The sequence below is a fragment of the Brachypodium distachyon genome, chromosome 1 (genome assembly GCF_000005505.3).
Source record: "Brachypodium distachyon strain Bd21 chromosome 1, Brachypodium_distachyon_v3.0, whole genome shotgun sequence".
NCBI lineage: Eukaryota > Viridiplantae > Streptophyta > Magnoliopsida > Poales > Poaceae > Brachypodium > Brachypodium distachyon.
The window spans coordinates 27,104,073-27,126,767 of record NC_016131.3 but is presented as its reverse complement, the minus strand read 5'-3'; the positions used below and the strand labels follow the sequence as shown (position 1 = coordinate 27,126,767).

General features: G+C 48.6%; 3 protein-coding genes across 12 annotated transcripts; 1 reads left to right on the top strand and 2 right to left on the bottom strand.

Annotated features, from left to right (window-relative positions):
- Positions 1 to 3,777: 3,777 nt before the first annotated feature.
- Positions 3,778 to 6,278, bottom strand: LOC100830474. The gene is made up of 2 exons (XM_003560353.4): positions 4,837 to 6,278; positions 3,778 to 4,157 (listed from the first exon to the last, which is right to left on the bottom strand). The coding sequence occupies exon 1, from the start codon at positions 6,271 to 6,273 to the stop codon at positions 4,840 to 4,842; it is 1,434 nt and encodes a 477-aa protein (XP_003560401.3). The 5' UTR covers positions 6,274 to 6,278; the 3' UTR covers positions 3,778 to 4,157; positions 4,837 to 4,839.
- A 2,771-nt stretch (positions 6,279 to 9,049) lies between these two features.
- On the top strand, positions 9,050 to 16,625 carry LOC104585398. Of its 10 annotated transcripts, none has more exons than XR_002962080.1 (5): positions 9,050 to 9,328; positions 9,484 to 9,607; positions 10,279 to 11,829; positions 11,947 to 12,041; positions 15,751 to 16,625. XR_002962080.1 is itself a non-coding variant. In XM_014897693.2 (5 exons), exon 5 carries the CDS (start codon positions 12,478 to 12,480, stop codon positions 14,566 to 14,568), a length of 2,091 nt encoding a protein of 696 aa, XP_014753179.1. In that variant the 5' UTR covers positions 9,051 to 9,328; positions 9,484 to 9,607; positions 10,279 to 11,829; positions 11,947 to 12,041; positions 12,383 to 12,477; the 3' UTR covers positions 14,569 to 14,877. The 10 variants fall into 10 exon arrangements, 8 of the variants coding, with proteins under 8 accessions (XP_014753179.1, XP_024313035.1, XP_024313037.1 ...); XM_014897693.2 differs by lacking the exon at positions 15,751 to 16,625 and adding an exon at positions 12,383 to 14,877 and having other exon boundaries at positions 9,051 to 9,328; XR_002962079.1 differs by having other exon boundaries at positions 10,279 to 12,041.
- Positions 16,626 to 16,643: 18 nt separating this feature from the next.
- Positions 16,644 to 20,459, bottom strand: LOC100842832 (auxin efflux carrier component 2). Its single transcript, XM_003563291.3, has 6 exons — positions 19,045 to 20,459; positions 18,639 to 18,951; positions 17,585 to 17,670; positions 17,332 to 17,489; positions 17,118 to 17,194; positions 16,644 to 16,996 (listed from the first exon to the last, which is right to left on the bottom strand). The coding sequence occupies exons 1-6, from the start codon at positions 20,279 to 20,281 to the stop codon at positions 16,930 to 16,932; spliced, it is 1,938 nt and encodes a 645-aa protein (XP_003563339.1). The 5' UTR covers positions 20,282 to 20,459; the 3' UTR covers positions 16,644 to 16,929.
- Positions 20,460 to 22,695: the final 2,236 nt, after the last annotated feature.

The following is a 22,695-nucleotide window of genomic DNA, read 5'->3' as shown; positions in this document are numbered from 1 at the left end:
GTCATCAGCGAAGCGTCGAAGGGGCTCCTTCACCGGTCTTGCGTCTGGCCTAACATGCAATGAGTGCTCAGCCAACTCCCTCGGCACACCCGGCAAGTCTTGATTTGACCATGCGAAGATGTCCCGATTCTCACGGACGAAGCTGGTGAGCTCACCTCCTATTTCTCGTTCAAGCCGGCACCAATGATGACGGTGCGGTCCGGGAACTCACTGTCGACCGGGATCTTCTTCGTCGCCTTGGCTGCCTGAAAAGCCACACTTCCATGGGGGTTGGTCATAGCCGGCAGGCCAATCTGTGCCGACTGAGCCAATGCAACGGCTTCTTGCAGCTTCCTCTTCTCGCCAGCGATAACCAGTGACTCGGCCAAAGCAGATCGTGCCGCCGTGCACACCATCGAACGCTTGTAGTTGCCGGTAACAGTTATGGTACCATTTGGTCCTGGCATCTTCATCTTCAGATAGCCAATGTGGGTAGTCGCCATGAATTTGGCCAACGCCGGTCTGCCGAGCAGCGCATGGTACGGACTGCTGAGGGCCACCACCTCGAACACCAAGTTCTCGGTTCAATAGTTCTCCCTGGTGCCGAATAAGACGTCAACTCGGATCTTACCTACCGGGGCACAAGACACTCCCGGCACAATACCATGAAAGGTAGTCCGGCTGGGCTCAAGCATGTTATCAGTAATGCCGAGCTTGAGCATCGTGTCTCGGTACATGATGTTTATGCTGCTCCCATTATCAATGAGAACCCGAGTGAACTTGACATTAATGTCAGGCCCAATGAGTGTCGGGTCAACCACCAGAGCGTAACCACAAAGATTCGGCATGACCTTGGGATGATCTACCCGGTTACAGCTGAGCTCCTGTTCCGACCAGTACATAAACTTCGGCACTGCCGGCATAACAGCATTGACTTCCATCTCCCGCCTGCGCTGGCTCTGCTTGTCAGAAGGCTCCGTGATAAAGATCATGTAGCTCTGGTGATGCTCCTTGTACTCATTTCTTCCGGCATACTCCGGGATGCCTTGGTCTTCCACCTGATTGACAGCATTGTTTGCCGGAGGGGGTCCATGGATCTGGGCATTGGCGCCTGTGAGCGGCGGAGGAGGGGGCAACCGACTTGCCTCACCCTTCTCGGCCTGCTGCATCCAGCTGCATTGCCGCGTTGTGTGGTTTGCCGGTTTGTTGGGATTAATCGTGTGGAAACGACAAGGATGATCCAGCATCATCTCGAACGTATACTTCTGTTTATCTTGCCAGTGCTTCTTCTACTCTCCCTTCTTGGCCCACTGCTGATTTCCAGTCTTCTGACGCTGGCTAGGACCGGTATCAGGTTGATCCTGAATAGCTGCGACATGGGCTGGCCCATACCGGTAATCCGGCCTGTCGTCCCTTCTCTTGTTGCGATGATCTTGATGATCATTCCTCCAGAATGCCCCGGCAGGATTGTATGTCGGCTGCTCTATTTGCAACTCTGCCGGCATCAGCGATGGCTGAGTCGGGTCACCCAACGCATACATGTCGGCGATCTTGATCATCTCGGACAAAGTGGCCGACATTTCTCTTTGCAGCTTTTGCCACAACATGCTGCCACGCCGGCACCCTTGGGCAAACCACGCTATTGCCTGCGACTCCACTATCCCTTCACAAGAATTGCGGAGGTTGTTCCATCTAGTGAGGTAATCTCGGTCGGTCTCATTGTCCCTTTGCTTGCACATGGACAACTGCTGATGGCGGTTAGGCCTGTTGTATGTGCTGGTGAAATTGCTGACAAAAGCCTCTTCAAAGTCTATCTAGCAATTGATGTTGCCTTCCGGCAGATTGTTCAGCCATATCCTGGCTGGCCCTACCAGCATCTGGGGTACATAACGTACGGTCCATCTGCGATTGCTGCCTGCCACATGCACTGCAGTAACATAGTCTTCCAACCAATCTTCCGGCTTCGTGCTGCCGTCATATGTTCTCGTACCCCTGGGCAGCTGGAAACCTTGGGCTGGTATCTCTCTCATGATCCGGTGCACGGAACAGCGCGGTCCCGGAGGGCCTTGTTCTTCCAGAAGCTCCGACAGATAGATTCTATCGACCCGATGTCGGGCGTCTAGCGGCGACACTTGCATGTTCCCCACTTGGGCTCCGAGCAGGCGGACATTGTCACGTTCTCGCCTGAGATAGCCTTCATCTCCCATGGCAGAGTATCCGTCATCGTAACGGTCTTGCCAGCGATCTTCACCTCGATACAGGGGGTTGCACCCGGCACCCTGCTGACCTGCAGCCGTATTGGATGCCAGACCCCGAGGTTGGCGTCCATGACCAGCCGAATGACGCTCTTGTGGGTCTCGACGATTGTTGCCGAGACGCAGACCACTTTGGCCGTCATCAACTCTCCTAACCATTTGCTTCTCAGCCAGGGCAGGATCATAACGCTCTAGCCGCTTGTCTCTGCCTGAGTTGACACTCTTGTCTCGTTTGCCACCAGGTGAAAACGCTTGCTTGTCAGCTCGACCGTCAGTGCCCGCGGCCGAGTGAATGATTTGAGATGCACCGGGCTTGCCGTGCAACCTCATGTATGCCTCATTCTGCTCGTTAGCCGTGCGGAGCAAGTCCTTCACACGCAGCTGCTGCAGTCGGAGCGCCTCTCCCGTGAGATTCGGCAACTCTTCTACTGCTGCCTCGGCTGCCCTGAGGTTCTTAACAGGTATTTCGACTTCAGTGCCGATGCAAAACTTGCCGACACAGCGGGTATTGCCCTGTCATCCCTAGCTATCTCGACGTTCAGGTTTCTGCAGATGCCAAAGGATGGCTTATGTTGGGGCTGATGGACGAAGGAGGAACCGGAGGAGGGAGGACGTGATTAGAACCACGCACAACACAAGAACACACACAGTTTTAACCAGGTTCGGAGCCCTCTAGAAGAGGTAAAACTCCTGCTCCTACTTTGTTGTATTACCCGAGATTCCGAGGGCTACAATGGTGCTCCTTGAGCATTTTCTTGAGGAGGAAGAAGAAGGGGAAAACCCTAGATGACTAAGTGAAGGACCCCTCTCCCAGGAGAGGTGGTGCTCTTATTTATAAGCCGCCGATGTCACACTGACATGTGGACCAAATGCAAACCCTATCTTCTACGGGGCCCGCCGGTACGCCCCATGGTTCCCTCCGGGTTGCACGGCAAGGGACAAAACAGATTTACTTTTCGTAGCGCCAGGCGGCGCGCACTGTAGCCACGCCCCGGCCTTCGTCATCGGTCCTTCTTCGGCGCGTCACTGTGCAGTCGCCTGGCACCGCGACGTGAGCAACGACTGCTTTCCCGTGATAAAGGGGGCGTTGCTTTACTTTGCGCCATGTGCTCAGGAGAAGACCGTTGACGCATCTCGACATTGGCCGAGATCAGACTGCTTGTGCTTATCCTGCAATCACATAAGACAAGATAGATACGCCGTCATACCCTTGGTAAGCCGGCCTGTTATCAATTCGGCTTAAGGATGCTGGCGTGCTCGCCTATGCCGGCTTTGCCCTCGTTATCTCGGCTAATATGTGTCGTCATGACCCTATCCGGGGTCATCCCCCTGACAAATTCGGTCTGCTGTACATATTTCTATCTAGTCTAGCTTCATGCATGTTTGAATCCTACAAGTGGCTTTCCTGGTGAAATTCCTTGAAATTTCCAGAATCAGGTCCCTTCTCAAGCAGTATAAGATTCATGATGATTGTGGCATAACTTTACTAACACAATCGAGGGTTTGGATCTTAAAGCTGCCTAGCCAGTAAAATCATCAAAAGTTCAAGGCAGGCATATCGCATATGTTTCATAATGGGTCAAGCCAAACTTGTCTTATGTTTGCAGGACAGTTTCATTCATTAACAAATAAAAATTACTACTACATTGGAGAACAATTTGGAACATTTTTCATATGCAGTTAAGATAGAAAAGCATCTTAATCATATTATCATTAACATTTCTCCAGAGGCAAAGAAACATAGAACAGGAAACATGAAGCCATGAAGAATAAAGCTGGTAGGCACTACAAAAGTTTCTTAGGACAAACAAGAACATATTTTGCTACCAGTTCTGAACCAAATTTAGCTGATTTATCATCTTTCAGGCCATCCTTGTTGTCCAAGACCTTGCTGATATCCTTTTTGTTCACAAGGCATGTTTCCTATGAGGAAATCAAAACAAGGATCAACAATAAACATGGTGTAATTAAGAATAAAAAAGTTAACCGAACTGAAAGAGGAGAAGTAGTTACTACAAAAATAGGCAAATGAGGTTTGTCAATTCTATTTGAAAACAAAATAATTTGTTCAACAAATAAATAAGTAAATTCCTTAGTATCCCAGTTTGTATTCCAGTAGTAACAGATAATTTGTCAGAAGTCAACCTAGTATGTAAACCCACTATGATTTTTACAAGTATGATATTAGATTTTAGGCTGGATAATGTAAGAGAACTATATTCATTACGATAAAGAATATGAAAAAACGGATAAGCTCGAGCATGCAGGTTTTAAAATATAAGATGATGAAGTGAAAGTCACATACACAAATATCATGATGCAGTGTACTAGCTACAATGCTCATTCATTATGCAGCAACATTCAGAAAATACGAAACGGTCTAACACAAAACAGCTTGAGCTCACCCATGATGTATGATCATACCATAATGCAGCTAAACAGAAATTCAATTACTCTAACCTACATAATCAGAGCAGTGGAGCAAGAAACAAACACAGATTTTTTTTTTGACAATTTAGCTATTGCAATAGTCTACCATGAAACCATCAAGCATGAGACAATTTCTGTGATAATTACGAAGTTAGGAGATAACTGTATATACCATTCATATTGTCCCTGATGATAATGATGGTGGGAAGTTGGCATATATGGGTCCACACGGGGCATGAGATTTTCTCCACACCTTCTTAAGCTGAAATGTCTCGACGTCCAGTGAGAAACATTTAGAGTACCCTGTTTCGGAATTGTGTTCTACTAGGAGCAAGTACCTCTCGGTTGAATCAATAATAGTATGGCTGTTCCCATGACCCAATGGGATTACCTTATCCATCTCCCACTCGCTGGAACACTCTTGTCCATTTCCGCTAACAAAATAACAAAGGTGTGATGTGCCGTCAGATAAAGAAATCAACCCAAGCCTGCTCCCCCCAGCCTCCACAATGCCAATCCGTCGCCCCGTCCATCTCCCGGGCGGGTAATCAGCAAGGGCAAACTCCATCCTTATGGTGTCAAGCATGAGCATGGCTTCCCAGTTCAGGCCGTGTAACGGCATCTGTTTCATCGGCCAGTACAAACATCCGTAGGCGCACTGACAACGGCCTAACAAAGAGGATTTCAACGGTTCGGTCAGCTGGCCAGCAAACAAATCGCTCCAGCTCCGGGATGCAATGGATTGCCACTGTCCTGTGGTCGAAGAATAGACGATTGTGACGACTTCCGTGGTGCACCGTGCCATCCAGATCAATCTGAATGAAGTCTCGTTGTCTGACTCTTCCTTTTCCTCTTCGTCCTCCTTGCAGGGGGCGGGAGGGACCAGGATGGCGTTGGAGCAGTGGTAGTAGCCCACCGCGAGTGGGTCTCCCACCAGCGCGGCTAGGTCGTCAGGGATTGGGGGAAGCAGGCGGTGCTGCCGGTGCAAGGGGTCGCACACCGCAAGCTCCGGGAAGAGGAGCAGGCGGCCGTTCTCTATTTTGGGGCCGCCACAGAGGAGCACGCGGCCGTCGCGGATGTCCAGGACTTTCCAGTCCACGGAGTGGCAGGCGGGGGGTGGGACGAAGGAGAAGGAGAAATCGGCGGCCCGGGCGACCTCGCGGGCGGCGGGCGCGGAGGGGTGAGGCGGGAGGACCTGGCTGAAGCCTTCCCAGTCCATGAAGCCGAGGAGGGGCGGAGAGTGGCATTTGCGGAAGCGGCGGAGGAAGGAGCGGCGGGCGAGAGAGGCGCGGACGAGGTCGGTTGGGGTAGCCAGGCGGAGGAAGATCTCCTCTTGGAGGACATGTGGGAGGGGGGACAGGCGGTCGTCGGTGATGATCGAAGTTCCCTCTGGCGGCGGCGGCGGCGGCGGCGGGACAGTTTCCCGTCGGATCGACGGGGATTCGGAGGTGGATAAGGGGTTGGGATTTGGGTTGGATCGGGAAGAAGATGGAAGGGTTTCTGGCTTCCGGAGGCGTTTGGTCAGGCACGGGTAATCCATGGCTTCTTCTCCGTGCCGCTGCCCGCTGTGGTCAGACAGTGTGGTCTTAGAGCCACTTGTCCTCTCCATTTCACGTCCGGCGCTAGGCCATATACCGAGGATGCCGACACATCCTCTTTGTTTGAGGTTCAGCCGCGATCCAGCCGCATCTCCAAACGTCGGTCACAAAAAAAATACAATTCAAACAAAATTTTGCCGTCATTTCATACGCTGGCCCAAATCACCAAATCGTCAAGTTCATCGCAAGTTTCGGCGATCAAAATAACATCAAACTTAAATAGAGTGAAATCACTCGGCCCCTTCATCATCTTCCGGCGTTGATGGCACTTCCGAGCCCGTCGGTGGTGTAGAAGTGGCTGGAGTTGCTGTTTCGGGCGGTGATGGCGCCGATGGAGTAGAGGTGGTCGGCGCTGCTGTGTCGGGCGCCGAAGGCGGAGTCGACGAGGCCGGCGCTCTCGCTTCGGCCAAAATCAGCCTGCTTTGACCATCGTACCACGCCTTCACCTCGGCGTCCATGCCGGTGGTGTCGCAAGTCAAGATCAACAAATCCTCCCGTCTCTTCTTCGCCGCGCCGTTTGCCTCGAGGATCTCGATCTTGTCATCTTACTTCTTGATCACCGTCGCCCACCGTGACTCCAAGACCTCCTCCCACTTCGCTGCTTGTGCAGCGACGTCGGACATGCACTTCTCGATGCATGTGTACAGTCGCTCCGTGGCCGGCGTGGCATTCCTCATTGCCTTTGCCTTCTTGTGCCCGATGGCCGGAGGAGCGGTTTTCGGGTCGTAGGTGCCAGACTTGGAAAGACCATTCCGCGTCTCCGTCCACTTGTCGCACGTCTCAAATCTTGCGAAGACGTGGGTGAACTTGAAATCGACGCCGTCTCCTCTCGGAAGGCGGTGAACATGGCGACCATGTACAAGACCCCGGGCGACAAATGTAAAATCGGCGACACAAAAGTTGAAAAAAGACGCCGACTTACCTGATCGTGGGCGCTGCTGCCACTTTGGGGTCGCCGGTGCACCTCTTCTTGAATGACATGCCATTAGTTGCACGCTTGTTGGATCATGCCCCATCGATGCGACAAGCCAGACTTGTTGCGATCATGGGTCAACATCGCGAACTCCCGATCGATGACCCGATGCTTATCATACACTGTCTTCACCCGCCTCCAATAGGTGTCGTCGGTTTGATTCGTGCCGGTGAAGGGATCCATGCTCACGACCTTCCAAGCTTTGGCGAGGCACTAGTCTTATTTGGAGGTCCATTTGGGGCCTCGGCCTCCGCCGCCGGCCTTTTTCCTCTCGGCCACCTTCTTCTTCTTCCCCCTCGGCTCCGCGACGGCAGGCTCCTCTGTCCCGTCGGCCCATTCTTCTTGTTCGGCATCCTCGCCGGCGTAAACCTCTTCTTCTTGGGTGTAGGTGTAGTGGGCGTGCTGGGAGCCGTCGTTGATCATATCGGACATGATTGAGTCACTTTGCGACATTCCGCCGAACGGGTTGGGCGCAAGCTGGCTGCAGTCGGTGGGGAACGGCTGGAAGGAGGCGGACGGCGAAGAACCACCATAGGAAAGAGGCCCCTGCCACAAAGGAGGTGAGGCGAAGGCGTTGGGGTTGAATCTGCCGAGGGGATCCGCGGCGAAGGTGTTGGGGTTGAAGCCGACGAGGGGATCGGTGTCGTGGTAGTCCGGCGAGAACCGCGAGAGGGACGGCCTTGCATTTCCATGGTTTTCATGGGGCATATGGGGCGACACCGGCGAAATGTCTGACGGCGACGGTGACGACGAAGAACTCCTTTGGTTTTCGCTGCTCCAGTGCTGGCCAGAGGGTGGCCGCGATGCAGTCATGCCCGCCATGTTCGCGGCCATCTGCGCCGAAGCCGCGACCCTCTACGCCTCCATCTGCCGGGCCAGGTCGGAGTTTCTTTCCTTGGCCTTCCTCTTCCGGCCACGGCAGACGGCGTTCTCGACGCTACGACGGGTACAATCCGCCACCCAGTCGGCGGTGTTCATCCCAGGCGGCCGCTCCTTCTCCTTCGGTTTCTTCGCCGCTGCGTCGCCGGCCGCCGTGGAACGAGGCGCTGCATACCTCTTCAGTGGCGTAGTTTTTTTGGGGCGGTGGTGTCGTTGGCGAGGCACTTTGAGGCGGTGTCGTCGGCGAGAATGGAGGAAATAGCGGGACTGGCCGTCCAGGCAGGGGGAAGTGGAGGGAAAAGGGGGGTGCTGATGAAAATTTGGAGGGAAGTTTGTATTATCTCGCCAACTGGTGTGGCCCGCATTACTTTTTCGCTTCAGTTGGCGCCCCCAATAGCCCCCCCCACCCCCCGAGTGTTGGGTGCGAATTGGGGGCTAGGGTGGGTGGGTTTTTGGATGCCGACGTCCCCATTTGGCGTTTGGGGGGGGGGGGATTTAGGGAGGGCGTCTGGAGTTGCTCTTATCGTTGTTCGTTTCCTGATGGTGGGTGCCAATTTAACAAGGCCAAACTGAGATGGGCTCGCTCGCTAAAAGTAGCAGAAAATTAGGCCCATCCATAGGAGATACGTACCAGTACTCCAGTCTATACTTGGGCAAACCCCGGGCCAGGCTTCATAAAAGCCCGACGGTTAAACCTGAAGCCCGAGCCCGGCCTGACCCAAAGCCCAAAAAATAGGGCATTTAAGCATTAAAATAATTATTTTCGAAGTAAATAAATGTATTTTTATACCTATTTGTCTTAAAATATACTCAATTTAAGATTTTCGGGTTTTTTCGGGCTTTCGGGCCGGCCTTTGGGCAAAAAGCGAATCCCGGCCCGGCCACCGGGCCGGGCCACCCCTGTGGCCATGTCCAGGTATACTCTAGTCCCGTGTCTAAAAAAAAAAAATACTCCAGTCGACCTCGCCGCCGCCCTCTGCGCGGTCCGTTTCGGGTCAGCGGCCGCCGGAAATCTCTCACCCCCTTTGGAGCCAAGGAGGAGTCGAGGATCTTGGAGCGATGGATTCTTCTTCAGAAAGCGCGCCCTCTGATCGCGAAGAAGAGCAGCCGGCGTGGTCCCTGCCGCTGCCGGCCGCCTTTCTACAGTTCCTCGGCGAGAACGGCCTGGACCCCATGCCGTACTCCGTGTCGGAAACCATTCCGTGGTACATCAGGTGAGGCGGCCCCGGCACTCGCTGAGCTTACCATCCCCTGTTTGTATTCCATCCACCAGCATTTGTCAGATGAAGAATTCAGATTAGAGTAGCCTTTTCTTTTTTTCCTTTTTCTTTTTTTGCAATCCCTAGTTTGAAACCAGATATGGATTCAGGGATGGTGGCAGAGATCGAAAGCGAACTCAAGTGCGATCTCCAGAAGGTTCCATGGCTGCCGGCTTCTACGCTATTCCGCCTGAAGTTCAGATTGCTGAGTCCAAGGCTTATCCGCAAGGCAAGGTGATGGAAAAAAATTGCTGCTGTTATTTTGAAATGTCCTGTTACTCGCCGGCATAAGCTTGCCTACAACTGTTAAGATGAAGTTATTCAATCTCATGGTACTTTGGTTTGGCACCTTACCCGTGACTAGATTATTGCACTTTGATGATTCTGAGGGGAAATATGCATGATTCAGTTTGGCACCATTAATAGTTCTGAAGCTGTCTTAAGCCAACTCCATATGTTGCCACTTCACTTTGTGACTTGAATCAGTAATTTCTTTTGTAGACATCAAGCACTGAATGCATTCTATGCGCAGCATAATATTTTTCCTATGAAATATACATTAACAGTAGCTTTGAGTTTTTAACATTTTGAATCCCAGTTGTTTCCTTGCTCCAATTGGGCAGTGCTTTTATGCTCTCACGGGAACACACAAATCTCAAAGGCAATATGATTGGAGCTTGAGTTGGGTGGTTGCAAGCCAGGCGAACAATTTTCTCTAGAAAGTGTACTTCTAACTGTTTCTTTTGACCGAGCACTTTTCACTTTTTTTAATCGTACTGAAACACTTTTATATGGAATTTTATGCTGCCCAGCTTATTTTTGTGGTTGCAATATTCTTTTCCAACTTATTCCACAAATTGGATACCCTCTTATTAGTTTTTGAATTTGGATAAAAATGCATGCAGGTCCTAGTGGATGCAGAGTGTACTCATGATGGATCAATAAATAAATTCAGAAGTTTGAGTTCTGGGGTGGAAAACAATAGATCGACGTGTGCTCGACGCACAACGAACTGAGAACCTGTTCCATCTATAGGTTCTACTTTCATTCTTGATGCTAGCTTAAAGGCTTGGCACTCGATCCAGATATTATATCTTTCCCATCTTAAAATCCAATTCTTGACAAGCTGAAGTTTATGCTTGTGAATTTTGATGAGCTTGCTTTGCTACGCATCTACATCTTCTCACAAATGGTTAAACCGGTGATCACTTGTATATAGTACTTGTAGGCGCGTAATTTTTTGGCATGCAAACCTTTTATACGGAGTAGTTTATTTTCACAGTCTAGTCTTTGTGGTTCATACCCGTATGACCATATCACTTACTGTTTACCTCCGAATAGCTTGACTGTCGCACAAAATGAGGATGTCGTTTAGCAATTTCTTTCAAAATATCCCTCAGTGGTTACAACTTTGTTTTTTTGCTCACTCCCTTGTATTTAAGTTGGAAACGAACTCCTTGATATCTTAAATTTTACGAGATGTCGCTTATCACTTCTATAATGGCCCCTTCATTATTGGTTAATTTGCAATCTGCAGAGCTGCAAAGGATCAGCTGATATTTGGCCCTGCAGAAGTGGCAGCATCCAGAATACCTTGAGATTTGATCCAGCGACTTCACAAACCAGTAGCCTTTTTGTTGCTAAGCTCATTAAATACAGTCTTAGAGCATAGTTAGATGCTCATAGTGTGAGATGTTGCAGCCAAATACCCAATAAAAATGACATTTTTTCTCAAAGCATGAAAATTGAAAAGTATTCAGATTTGACAATTTGTTGCATGTAGTTAAATTTGTGTCGATGTTGTTTTCAGAAAAAAAAACTAAGGAGTACAATATTTTAAGATTCCTTGGAACAATTTTTCAATGCTCTTTCAGGTCTTTCTTGTTGATGGTCTCGTATTGCGTGTATATTTGTTTTTAAAATTATTTTGTACAGTTAATGAAACCTTTAAATCCTAGCTGTATTTTTCCTTAATCAAAGGCATAATACTGTTAACGCGAACACGAACAAGAACAATTTTAATGTGGAGTAAGTAATATCCCTTGTTAGTCGGCACATGCTTAAATTTGTATGCCTAAATTTATCAGACTTTTTTGGATTAGTTGAGAATCTTGATCATAAAAATAATAGATACTTACGATGTTTCCTTGCACATGTTCATGGGCCACTGGGCTAGTTTCTTTACAAAGTATACATGCTGAATCAGTTGGCGTCAGGGGGCATTGGCCAGACTGGAAAAGGTTAGGGCTAATTGTCTGTCATTATTTAAATTTGTTCAATCCTTTCCATAAGACCCATGTGCGTTCCACATATTGCAGTGATGGGGAATTAGCTCCTTGGTTCTATTGTAGATTGGATCGGGGGATTCTGTGCCAAGTTAGTGCTTGCGATCTAGTCCATTGCAATATTTCAGTGGCAACAAACCAGAATTAAGTTGCCATTACAAAATGACAGAAGTGAGTCTACTTCATTTTAGAAAGGGACCCCTTATGGATGCATTCAGTTGGTCCTATCATATTTGAGTGGTCCCAATCAACTTGCCATTGAATATGCAACCACCAACTCATACACAGGAAATATTACGTTAAAAAGAATGACTTGGATCTCCTTCGTGGTGTGAACCTAACCCCCCTAAGTCAAGTCAAGAAAAATTAGTGTGCTACTGCAAGTACGTTCAGCTCTCTCTCTCTCTCTCTCTCATACATGTACATCTAGATCTGACTGGATCATACATATCCTGCTCTTGAGCTCTCTGTCTCTCCTAAGTCCGACAGTTGTATTGTGGTCTTGTGTTTTAGATTGCTATTCATAACCACGTAACTGAATGTACATGTCCTGTAAGTTAACCTCAGTCACAGTGCACCCGATAGTTCTTTTCTTGCTTGCGGTTTGGCAGATCAATGGGTGGAGCACCAACCGAATCACTGCTGGGCCTGTGGAATGAATGGGAGATCCAGCTTCTTGTTGTTCTCAGCTTCACCCTGCAGGTTTTTCTCTTCTTCTTCGCAGGGGTCCGCCGCTACAGCATCTCGTCTGTTCTGAAGGTCCTCCTCTGGCTGGTATATCTGCTTGCTGATTTCACCGCAACATATGCTTTGGGGCACATGTCAACAAGATCGTCTCCCAAGCAGCACAAGCTCGTGGCGTTCTGGGCGCCGTTCCTGCTCCTGCACCTCGGCGGCCAGGACACCATCACAGCCTATGCCTTGGAGGACAATCGACTTTGGCTGCGCCACTTGCTAAACCTGTTCGTGCAGGTTTCTGGCGCTGCATATGTGCTCTACAAATATAGCATTGCAGGCTGGTCCTTGGTCCCTGCCACAATCTTGGTTTTCACTGCCGGGGTTATCAAGTACGGGGAGAGGATATGGGCATTGAAGCATGCCGGCATGAAGGATTCCAAATGGCCTCTTCGCTCCTGTATAGATGTCAAAAATCAAGATCACTTACAAGGAGGCTTCACCACGGCCACCACGGGCGGCCATTTTGCAATGTATGAAAACATCGTACTTATAACACACTCTTTGCTCTATATTTTCAAGCCTGGAATCATAGACAGGAAGGTCGGAATGTCACAGTGGAACGACTATCCGAATCTGTGGGTTGCACAGGGAGATGATGGGATCTCAAAATGGGAGCAGACTATGTGTCTGAAGGCGAGAGCAGAGTGCATCTTCAAGGCAGTAGAGGTGGAGCTCTCTCTGATGTATGACCTCCTGTACACCAAGGCAGCAGTGATCCACACATGGTATGGCTACTGCATCCGTGCTACTTGCCTTGCTGCCTCCCTTGCCGCTCTTGTTATTTTCACAGTAAGCAACAAAGATGGTTACAGCACACCTGATATTGCTACCAGTTACATTCTTTTGGTTGGGGCTTCTGCACTGGAGATCATATCAGCTCTCAAGGCGGTTGGGTCAACCTGGACATATCCCATCCTGAGAGGCTACAAATGGGACCGGCTAGCCCGCGCAGTTCTCTTTATACGTTACTGCTTTGTTGTCGTCAAGGATGGAAGGTGGTGTGGTTCTGTCGGACAGTATAATCTGATTTCTTTCTGCAGCCGCGATGCGACCAAGACCAAGCTCAAAGGAAGAATAGCCAAGTTGATTGGGCTCGAGGACCGGTGGAACAGAGCTCATTACACGAGACATGCCAAACTATCCCCTGCCTTGAAGGAGCTTGTATTAAGGAAGCTCGAACAGATACTGTTTTTGTCAGCCTCACATGAATCTTACACGGATGGTTATAACCGCTGGCCTGGGCGTTGGGATCTCAAATGCACGGGCTTCAATGGGAGTGATCTGCTTAACTGGAGCTTCGACTGTGAATTCGAGGAGAGCATCCTGATCTGGCACTTTGCTACAGGCGTCTTCCTCAATTGCTCTGACGTCGAATCACAGATCGACAAGGATAATCCTCAAGCTGAAGCAATCAATACCCTCTCTGATTACATGATGTACCTCCTCACCGTGCACCGTGACATCTTGCCCATCTCAGCCGGAGAGAGCATCTATGATGACACCTGCACTACTTTTGCCGAGGAATGGCGTTCCTTCTCCATCGAAAACGAGAAGCAAGGCCTTGTGGCTGAACCACACGACATGATTCTGAAGTATAAATTCGTGAAGTTTCATCCGTCAAACACCGCTCGATTGGGCAAAGCTGTGCTGGTGAGAGCATGCAGGCTTGTCCGGGGAATGCTCGGCATGGAGTTGGACCTCACCGGCAAGCTCCAAGTGATTGGCCAAGTGTGGGTGGAGATGCTGTGCCACGCATCGACGAATGCCTCTGGGGACTTCCACACTAGGCAGCTGAGCAACGGTGGCGAGTTTGCGACCCACGTCCTGCTCCTCATGTCAAACGTTGGACTCCACAACAGCGTGAAAGTTAGGTGTGACATAGATCCATTGCCGGATGAATTCATCACCTGCACATATGATGAACATGGTAACCATGTTGTTGTCATGCCGGAGGACAATGATGCGACTCTCGAAGAGGCCGTTGACGTTCCAGAGGACAATTATGCGACTCTTGAAGAGACCATTTACGTTCCAGAGGATGATGGTACTTCTCATGAAGAGGCTGCTGACATCCCAGCTGGGGACGTCAGTGCCCGTCCAAATGTCGAGCTGGATTCGGACAATGTCGAGAGGAACTCTGAAGGGGCCTTCTTAGTTTCTATGCAACTCTGAAGGGGCCTTTTTCTATGCAACTCTGAAGGGACCTTGGAGATGCCGGAGAACGTTACTGTCGGTACAATGTCGTGCCATAGTTGAGCTTGCCCAAAAACTCTGATGAAGCATCCACTTCTTTCTCGAGTCTGCCACCGTATTCGTCAGGTGTTAACATTTGTAATCCCATTTCCATGTCAGTTTCATTGCGTGGTGGCAAACCAGTGATCCACTATGTAATCTTGCCAACTTATAAGTCCTCGAGGAAATCCTGTTGAAAAATCAGAAACTACTCATTGGATTCTACAATCCTTGTGTATTTTTTGACCAGTCTGGTAATCTCTGCTTCTTCTGTGATGTTTCTAAATTGCGGTAGTCATGCACAGATTTAAAATCTTGTTATGTAGCAGTATCTTGTTCGCTGTGATTTGGCATTGGAACCCCGCGGGGCTGGGGCAGCCTTCATGGAAGTTAGAGGTGTAACATGGTGATCCTCAGGATACCATTTGACTCTTCTTAGTTCAAACAAATGAAATAGTTTTTCAAAAAGTTGTGTCATTTTAAAACTTAAGTTCATTTGGTTGAACTAAAGAGGATCAATGGGTACCCCGAGGGTCACAAAGGACTACCAGTTTGCTTTCAAAATTAGGAACTCAAAAGTTGAAATTTTTAATGGATTGTCTAATTGAAAATTCTAACACACATATTGTTTTTGTCTCGGCCAAGGTCTAGCTAGTTCGTGAATCCTCCTTTACGTTTTTCCGAAAATTTCTTTGAGGCGTTCGATTTGTCAAACAGAAGCCTTGCAACTTTTAAAATGGAGATGGATGGTTGATGGGTCCTTAGAGGAAATATCCGTTGCATGCACCTAGGATGGACTCCGCTAGGTAATCTTTCGGTGTGTGATGCCTATCTTTCTTGAGATTCCAAGCTGATGTGGAATGCTTGACTTGAGAGTGGACTATTTGATTATCATCCTCCAGACAACCTGAGCTGGTCTATGTAATTAACTACTGTACATGTTGTTTGCCTCGTTTTACTGGATGCCGTTGACTATTGGCTCATTCATTTTTGTTTCCTGTTCATGTCATTCAGCTACTTTAGCACTAATACTGTTGGTCTACTTTGCTGTAAAGCAGCGAAAGTGCTATTAGCAGGCACATTATTTTGTGTACAAAAATCTCACCTGGGTTAAATTTGCAGATCTGGCCCAGCTTGTTAAATGGAGCTAGAAGGATATGAACAGAGTCCACAGTGTCCAGAACAAATATAGTTGCATGCATACGTCACGGATGATTCAGAATATAAAGAACACCATCATGAAGGTATGATGGCGCTCATCAAGGCTAATCAGGTTGAAGACTCATCTACTACGAAAAAACAATCTGTTCGATATCCTAGACCTCCATGTTTCATGTTCCATGCAGCAAAGGACAACCCACTAGCTGCAGAAAAATAAAATACAGAGCTTCCACATGCATGTGAGGTAGCACAGACCAATAGCATCTAGCTAACATCTGACCACTGAAAGTGAATTAATTATCCATCAAGTCACATTGTTAGGCAGACAAGAAGATGTATATATAAATATATATACTAGAAACAATCACAAGATCCTTCATGCAGCTCAGATCCTCTGTTAAATCCCTAGAAGCCAGCGCTTTTTGCATGTATGAATGGATATGCATCTACTGCCTTGGACTCATCAATGCAAGCTATATGACACCTTTACACTACACATCATTGACATCAATAGATTAACAATGCTTCAAGCTAGCTGATTTGCCGTATGGATCCAGATGCAGATTCAGAGTTGGGAGTTTATGTCAAGAAGAGTTCAGTGTTCAGAGATCTGTCCAGGCAGGAAGTACACTGAAGCATCTAGCTCTTGCCCCCAAAGCATCAGAGTAATCTTGCCATGCCATGTGGGAACCGCGAGTATTAGTTTATCTGGTGTATAGGATTGCAACTACAGTTACCTTTGCATGAACTTGTGTCAGGCAAAAATTGTGCAGATCTGTCATTTGACAGAAGAATCAACTGATGGTATGTCTTAATTTAGTAGCAACTTGTCGATCGATTTAACGGTTCAACTCTTTGTACTCAAAGCTCTAGCCTTTACTTTGGATCTAAAACAGTCGCAAAAATATTACATAAAATAAAATAAAATAATGGAATCAAGGAGATATCTGCTTTTTTCCTTTGCATTCCTGTCTAGGGGTCCTACTTAGTTTTCCCTATCCTCCTGCTTGCTTGATCTCATGCTTCTTCAGGTACTCAAGACTACTCACATGTTCATTTGTTGCCATTTCAATTCTCTATAGAATTCTACACTTGCCTACCCATTAATTTGCTGACATGTCTTGTTGAAGGTCACTCTAGCTATATCCCAAGAAGAATATAATAGAGTATCGTGATCGGGAGCGCGATGAGCATTCCAAAAATAACCCTGAAAAATTCAGGAACACATGTACAGATTCTTCAGCAAGAAGTAATTACTAATGGAAAATTGACAAAGTATACTAATACTGCTTATGATCTTAAAACATGAGCAAAAATCAATAGCTTACGCTGTGCTAAGTATTTGAGGATGGCAATTGTATTCCTTGGCGAACACAAACGGAACGATGCCCTGTGGAAGTGCTGCCTGTCGAACAATCACATATTCAAAAATAATTCAGCTAGATCATCACAATATATACAATCCACACACTTGTCAGGATGGTTCTTATCTACTAGCTAGTAATATTTAAGATTTGTGATATGTTGTTCCATTATGCAAACCTGAACAATGGCAACATGTAGGAGGACTCCCCGGAGCCCGACGGCGATGGAGGTGGCCGCGATCACCGCCGGACCTGTCAAGAACCTCACCGCCATGGCGAACGTGGCGACGGACTTGCCGCAGGAGATGATCTTGGGTTGCAGAGCCATGAACAGACCTGGATCATATTAATTGCATACATATTACCGTTATGATTTGTCGGAGAAAGTAAACACAGGATACAATATTTGAAGATGTCAACGCTTGCTGTACCTAGGCTAAACATGGCCATCCCTAGCCCTGCATCGGACAGGATAGATATGGAACCTTTGATTATTGTAGGCATCTGAATATTCCACCTGTAAAATAAATTCCGGATCAGAAGAGCCAGTTACTTTAGTCAATCCATATTAGTACTAGTAATCTATACTCCTATGTTGCATTGCAAAACATGAATTAATGTGATAAGTGAAGCCAAGAGAGGCTTGTAGCATGGATGCAAGCATGTGATCCCTCTGGCCTAGAAATGCAATGCTAGCTCCTGTGTTTTCCCTGAAGTTTCCTCCACCTGTTGGATGTGCCATCCCGTCTCGTCATGTATAGTAAATACTAGCTAGCACGTACAATGATCGATGGATGTGCATAAATCATTGTATTGTACACATGGACATGTCATGTCTGGATGGAGACAAACAGGGCATTAGCATGGTTAATTTGGTGGTCTCCTACATAACTCCAGGTGATGAGGTCTTCTCTGAATGCAGTACACATAAGACCTGCACCTGCACTGCATGGATGGATTCATGCATGTGCTGGCCAGACCAGATCCAAGATCAACGTACCGGCCATCATGTGCTCTCACATGCATGCAATGCAACACTACCAATTAAGAACCAGCAATAATCATCTTGCAATTACCAGTAGCACCAATCCAGTAGACTAATGAGCATATATGATAAGGGTGTCTATTTCTCAGTCGACTTAGAAATAGTTATTTCTCAGTCGACAATTATCATCATCCGATTTAAATTTTCTCATCCTTTGATTCTTGCACGAATCTCAATGATTAGATCGGACGGTTGTTAGCATCGACTTAAAAATAATTATTTCTCAGTCGTTTTAAAAATAGCTAAACCGATATATGATCAAATGCATGGCAATCTAGATTTAAATCTTACTAGTCCCAATTGACGAATTAATCAATTAATGCATGTATGTGAAGGTAGCTAGTGAATGCCATGCCTGAATGAAATGTGAAAGTCAAGTAACATGAATGAAATGTGAAAAGTTCAAGTAACATGAATGGAATGTGAAAAGTTCAAGTAACCTGAATGAGACGAGTGACCAGACGAGGCCGATGAGGCTGGAGTAGGTGTTGGGGTTCCGGATGAGCTTCCGCCACACCATGATCAGGATCAGCCTCGTCATCACGCTCGCCGGCGGCATCGGGTGCGCCGCCTCCTCCTCCACCAGCCCCCCGCCAGCGCCTTTCTTCCTCGGCGCCACGTACGGCGACCCCGTCACCGGGAACTTCGCCGCCAGCCCCGCCGCTGGGCTCTTCATCGTCCCATCCTCGATCTCCAACTCCACCGCACCGCCGTCCTTCATCTTCATCACCGGCGTCACCGTGCCGCTCACACCTAAACAAAACATGATCAGCAAAGCGTGCGCTCCAGAAGACTAAATGACGAACGTTCGCTCCTTATAAATTCCATTGAGTGTTCACTCCTTACCTTTGGGAGTGGCGGCGGCGTCGTGTGGCGTGGCTGAAGCCGCCGCCGCGGGTGGCGCGGCGGCAAAGTCGGTGGACGCGGCGTGCGAGATGACGGCGTTGCGGAGGTTGGCCTCGGACACGGGCGACGCGCTGGAGCTCCACACGAACATGTGCAGCTCCTTGTTGGAGTTGGAGTTTGATCCCCCCAGCTCCTTCTTCCTCGGCGCCGGCGCCGCCATCATCCCGGGGTTAGGCGCCGGGTAGTCAACCCCACCCTTGAACTTGTTCGCCACCTGCTCATCGAGCCCCACACGAGCGCCACCACCATTATTCCCATTATTCTGCCCCTGCTGCCCCATGGGACTCGGGCTCGCGAGCTTGCTCGTCCCAGTCCCCGTCCCCGCTGCAGAGAACATGGAGTAAAAGTCATTCTGGTTAAAGCTCGACTGCCTGGGCGTCGGCTCCCTGGACGTCTGCAAGGAGTAAATCTCAACCCCGGTCAAATTCGACGCCCTGGGCGTCATCCCCCTAGACGCCCTTCCATGGCCGCCAATGCCATAGCCGCCGCCGCCATGGCCGGCGCCAGTGGTGGATCCTGAAGCGGACCTCCGGATGACGACATGGACGCGGCCGTCCGTCCCAACCTCGGCGTCCGCCTGCAACGGCTCCCTCCCGTTGAGGGACACGACATCGGAGTCGACCCGGAAGGAGGCGATGCTGGCGCCGACGTCCGGCGGGAACTGCTCGGAGATGAGCGCCTTGGCTCCCCGGTACTCGAAGAGGAAGAGCATGAGCGTGTACCATATGACGCTCTGGAGCACCACGATCTGCACCATGAGAGATCCCGAGAAATCCCCGTACATGGCTCTCAGCAAAGGGATCCCCATGACCAAGGTGTTGGGCAGCGTGGCGAGGGAGAAGAGGGTGATGGTCCAGTCTAACTGGGCCGGGCCGCCGTTGTTGGGCTTGAAGCGGGAGAGGAGGTTGTGCCAGAGTGCGAGCGCCGCGAGGATGACGAGCTTCTGGAGCGAGTCGGCGGCCAGGAAGCGGTAGTCCATGGCGTAAGGGTCGTTGGTGGAGATGAAGTGGAAGGAGAGGAGCGGCACCGCGAAGACGGCCACGAAGCGGTTGATGCCGGAGCACTGGTCCGGCGTGAAGATGCCCCACCAACGGACGCTGCCGTACGCCATGAACATGGCCACGTACAGCGGCACCACCGCCGCCAGCACGTCGTAGATGTCCCGCCCCGTGATCATCGTCGCCGACGCCGACGTACGCCCGCCGATCGGGAGATCCTTAGGTTTGTTTTTTGAGGGGTCGATTTGGAGAGGATGACGATGATGGTCAAGCAGAGCAAGCTAAGCTAGTGTGGCATGAGAGGTTGGGGCATTCGTTATATAGGAGGGCGATCTCGATCGAATGGTGGTGGTTGATTAACAAGTACGAGCTCCTGTGTTGATTAAGTAGCTAGGAGCAGCTGTTAGATTAAGTTAAGCATGGTGTGCATGCATGTGTGCGTGGGGAAAGATTCCAAGCTAGGAGGGGACAAAGTGAGGACACTTGCACGCGCATCTACCTGGATTTTGTTTAGGAAATTCGTTTTGCAAACTCTAGCCAGAAAAAAAACTGCCGGTACATCAAGTGCATTCATCGTGCGTACATGTACAATTCAGGGCCCGGCGAGCCGTGGCGGCCCGAGAATTGCAAAGATTTGAAGGCCCAGTCCACCAATTCAGTGAGATAATAACTGTAATAAAAAAATAGGGAAAAATATGCCCAAAACCGAGTAGTATGTACCGACTACAGATACAGCGAATTAACTCGCACAGAATCCGTATGCCCAAAAAATAAATCACATAAATATCCCCGACATTTTGTGCCGTTCACGAGGTGCTTCTTCTTCTCTTCTTCTAGGGCGATGCATGCATGCATGTGCTAGATCATATGGTCACAACGGCCAGAAGAGAACCTTTTTGAGCAAGGCACTCAAGGTAATCAAAGCGATCACATCTTCCTTACGGTGATTAGTTTAATCATGCGCGGTCTGGTTGACATGTTTGACTACCCCAACAGCATACATTAATCAATGCTACTCCTATTAATTAGCGTTCACTTGTTGCTCTTGCCGTTACTGGAGCAGCTAGCTAGCTGTGGTTTTGTCCATATGTGTGTGTGTGAAATCTGAAATGTCCTGCTCCCTCCGATCCATATTAATTGTCAAAAGATTGTATGTATCTAAACGTTTTTTAAATATAAATACATACATATTTAGTCAAATTTGAAACAAATAATATGGGTCGGAGGGAGTAATTAAATTTTATTTTACTTTAGGGGATGTTTCTGCGTGTAATCTCTTCTTACGGGTTAATTAAAGTTTTTATTGTTTTTACGATGCGGTCGTTTAAATTTCGATCACCCCACTCAGGCGTAGTGTTAACTTCGAACAAAAACAAAATGCATACCCAACTTTTACACGCTTAACTAACTGATGACTCGATCCAATGTATTTGCGCTTTTGATGTATGTCCGTACCCAACTTTTGATGCATGCATATTCTGAATCATTATACGGAGTAGAGTATATCCGATCATATATAAGTATAGTACTCTCTCCGACCGAAATTACTTGTTGAAATATTTGTATCTAGACGCTTTTTACACATATAGATACATCATCAAATTTGAGACAGTAATACGATCGGAGGGAGTACTAGGAGTACTATATATATAGACGCACGTACGTCGAGCCGTTATGTACGTCCATATGCGTAAGTTGCAGCGCGTAACAAGCTGTCCTTGGGCAGTTGCATGCATAGTGTAGTGTCTGCCGCGGCAGCGACACCACCATGCCTGCATGCCCCGATCGAGGCGCGCGGTGCCGCCACTTATATATACCGCTCCACGTACTATACCGGCCTGACAGCTGATATTACTTGTCCGGCCCGGCTTAAGCTAATTAAACCTGGCCAGTGTGGATCCTGACAGCGTCGACCGATCGACCGGCCGGTTTGACCCGGCACCTCTCGTGCATGCAACCGTGTTTGTTTGCTTAATTTGCATGCTACACTATTGGGACCAGATTGACTTGCTGCTGGACGGAATCCCATTCACACCCCGTGTACTGTCTTAAAAAAAAGAGTGATGTGTATTTATATAAAAAGTTATACAAATCAACCTTCGTTTATTTCGGTATGGAGGGAGTACTGTACTCTCTGGATTCGTTTACCTCTCGGCCTTACGTTTGAAAGGTCAACGCAATAGCTTTTTTTTTTTCCTTTTTTTTTACTTATCGAAGCCATGTGCACCCGTACGTATGTTCTCTGTCGTCCATGGGTGGCTGGCTGTTTCATAAGCTATCGAAAAACTACAGATATTTTGGGTAAAGATGGTGGACAAATGGCAGAGGCTTTTTTGCTTTTGTGCAGTGGTGAGGAAGACGGGAATGATTTGAATGGAACGGGATGACGAGTAAACGGCCGTGTGGCCTGTGCGAGTGCGACACGAGGCCCAGACAAAAATGTGTCAAAGAAAGGCCGTGCAGAATTAGTTCCGAAGGTGGCCACTTGGCCCATTTTGTTGATCAAAACGGAGAATAGAAACAGAGGGAAACAAGGCCTTAGGCCCTTATCTGGCGTACTGGACCGGCTAAAAGCAAGCAAGTCGGCCAGCCC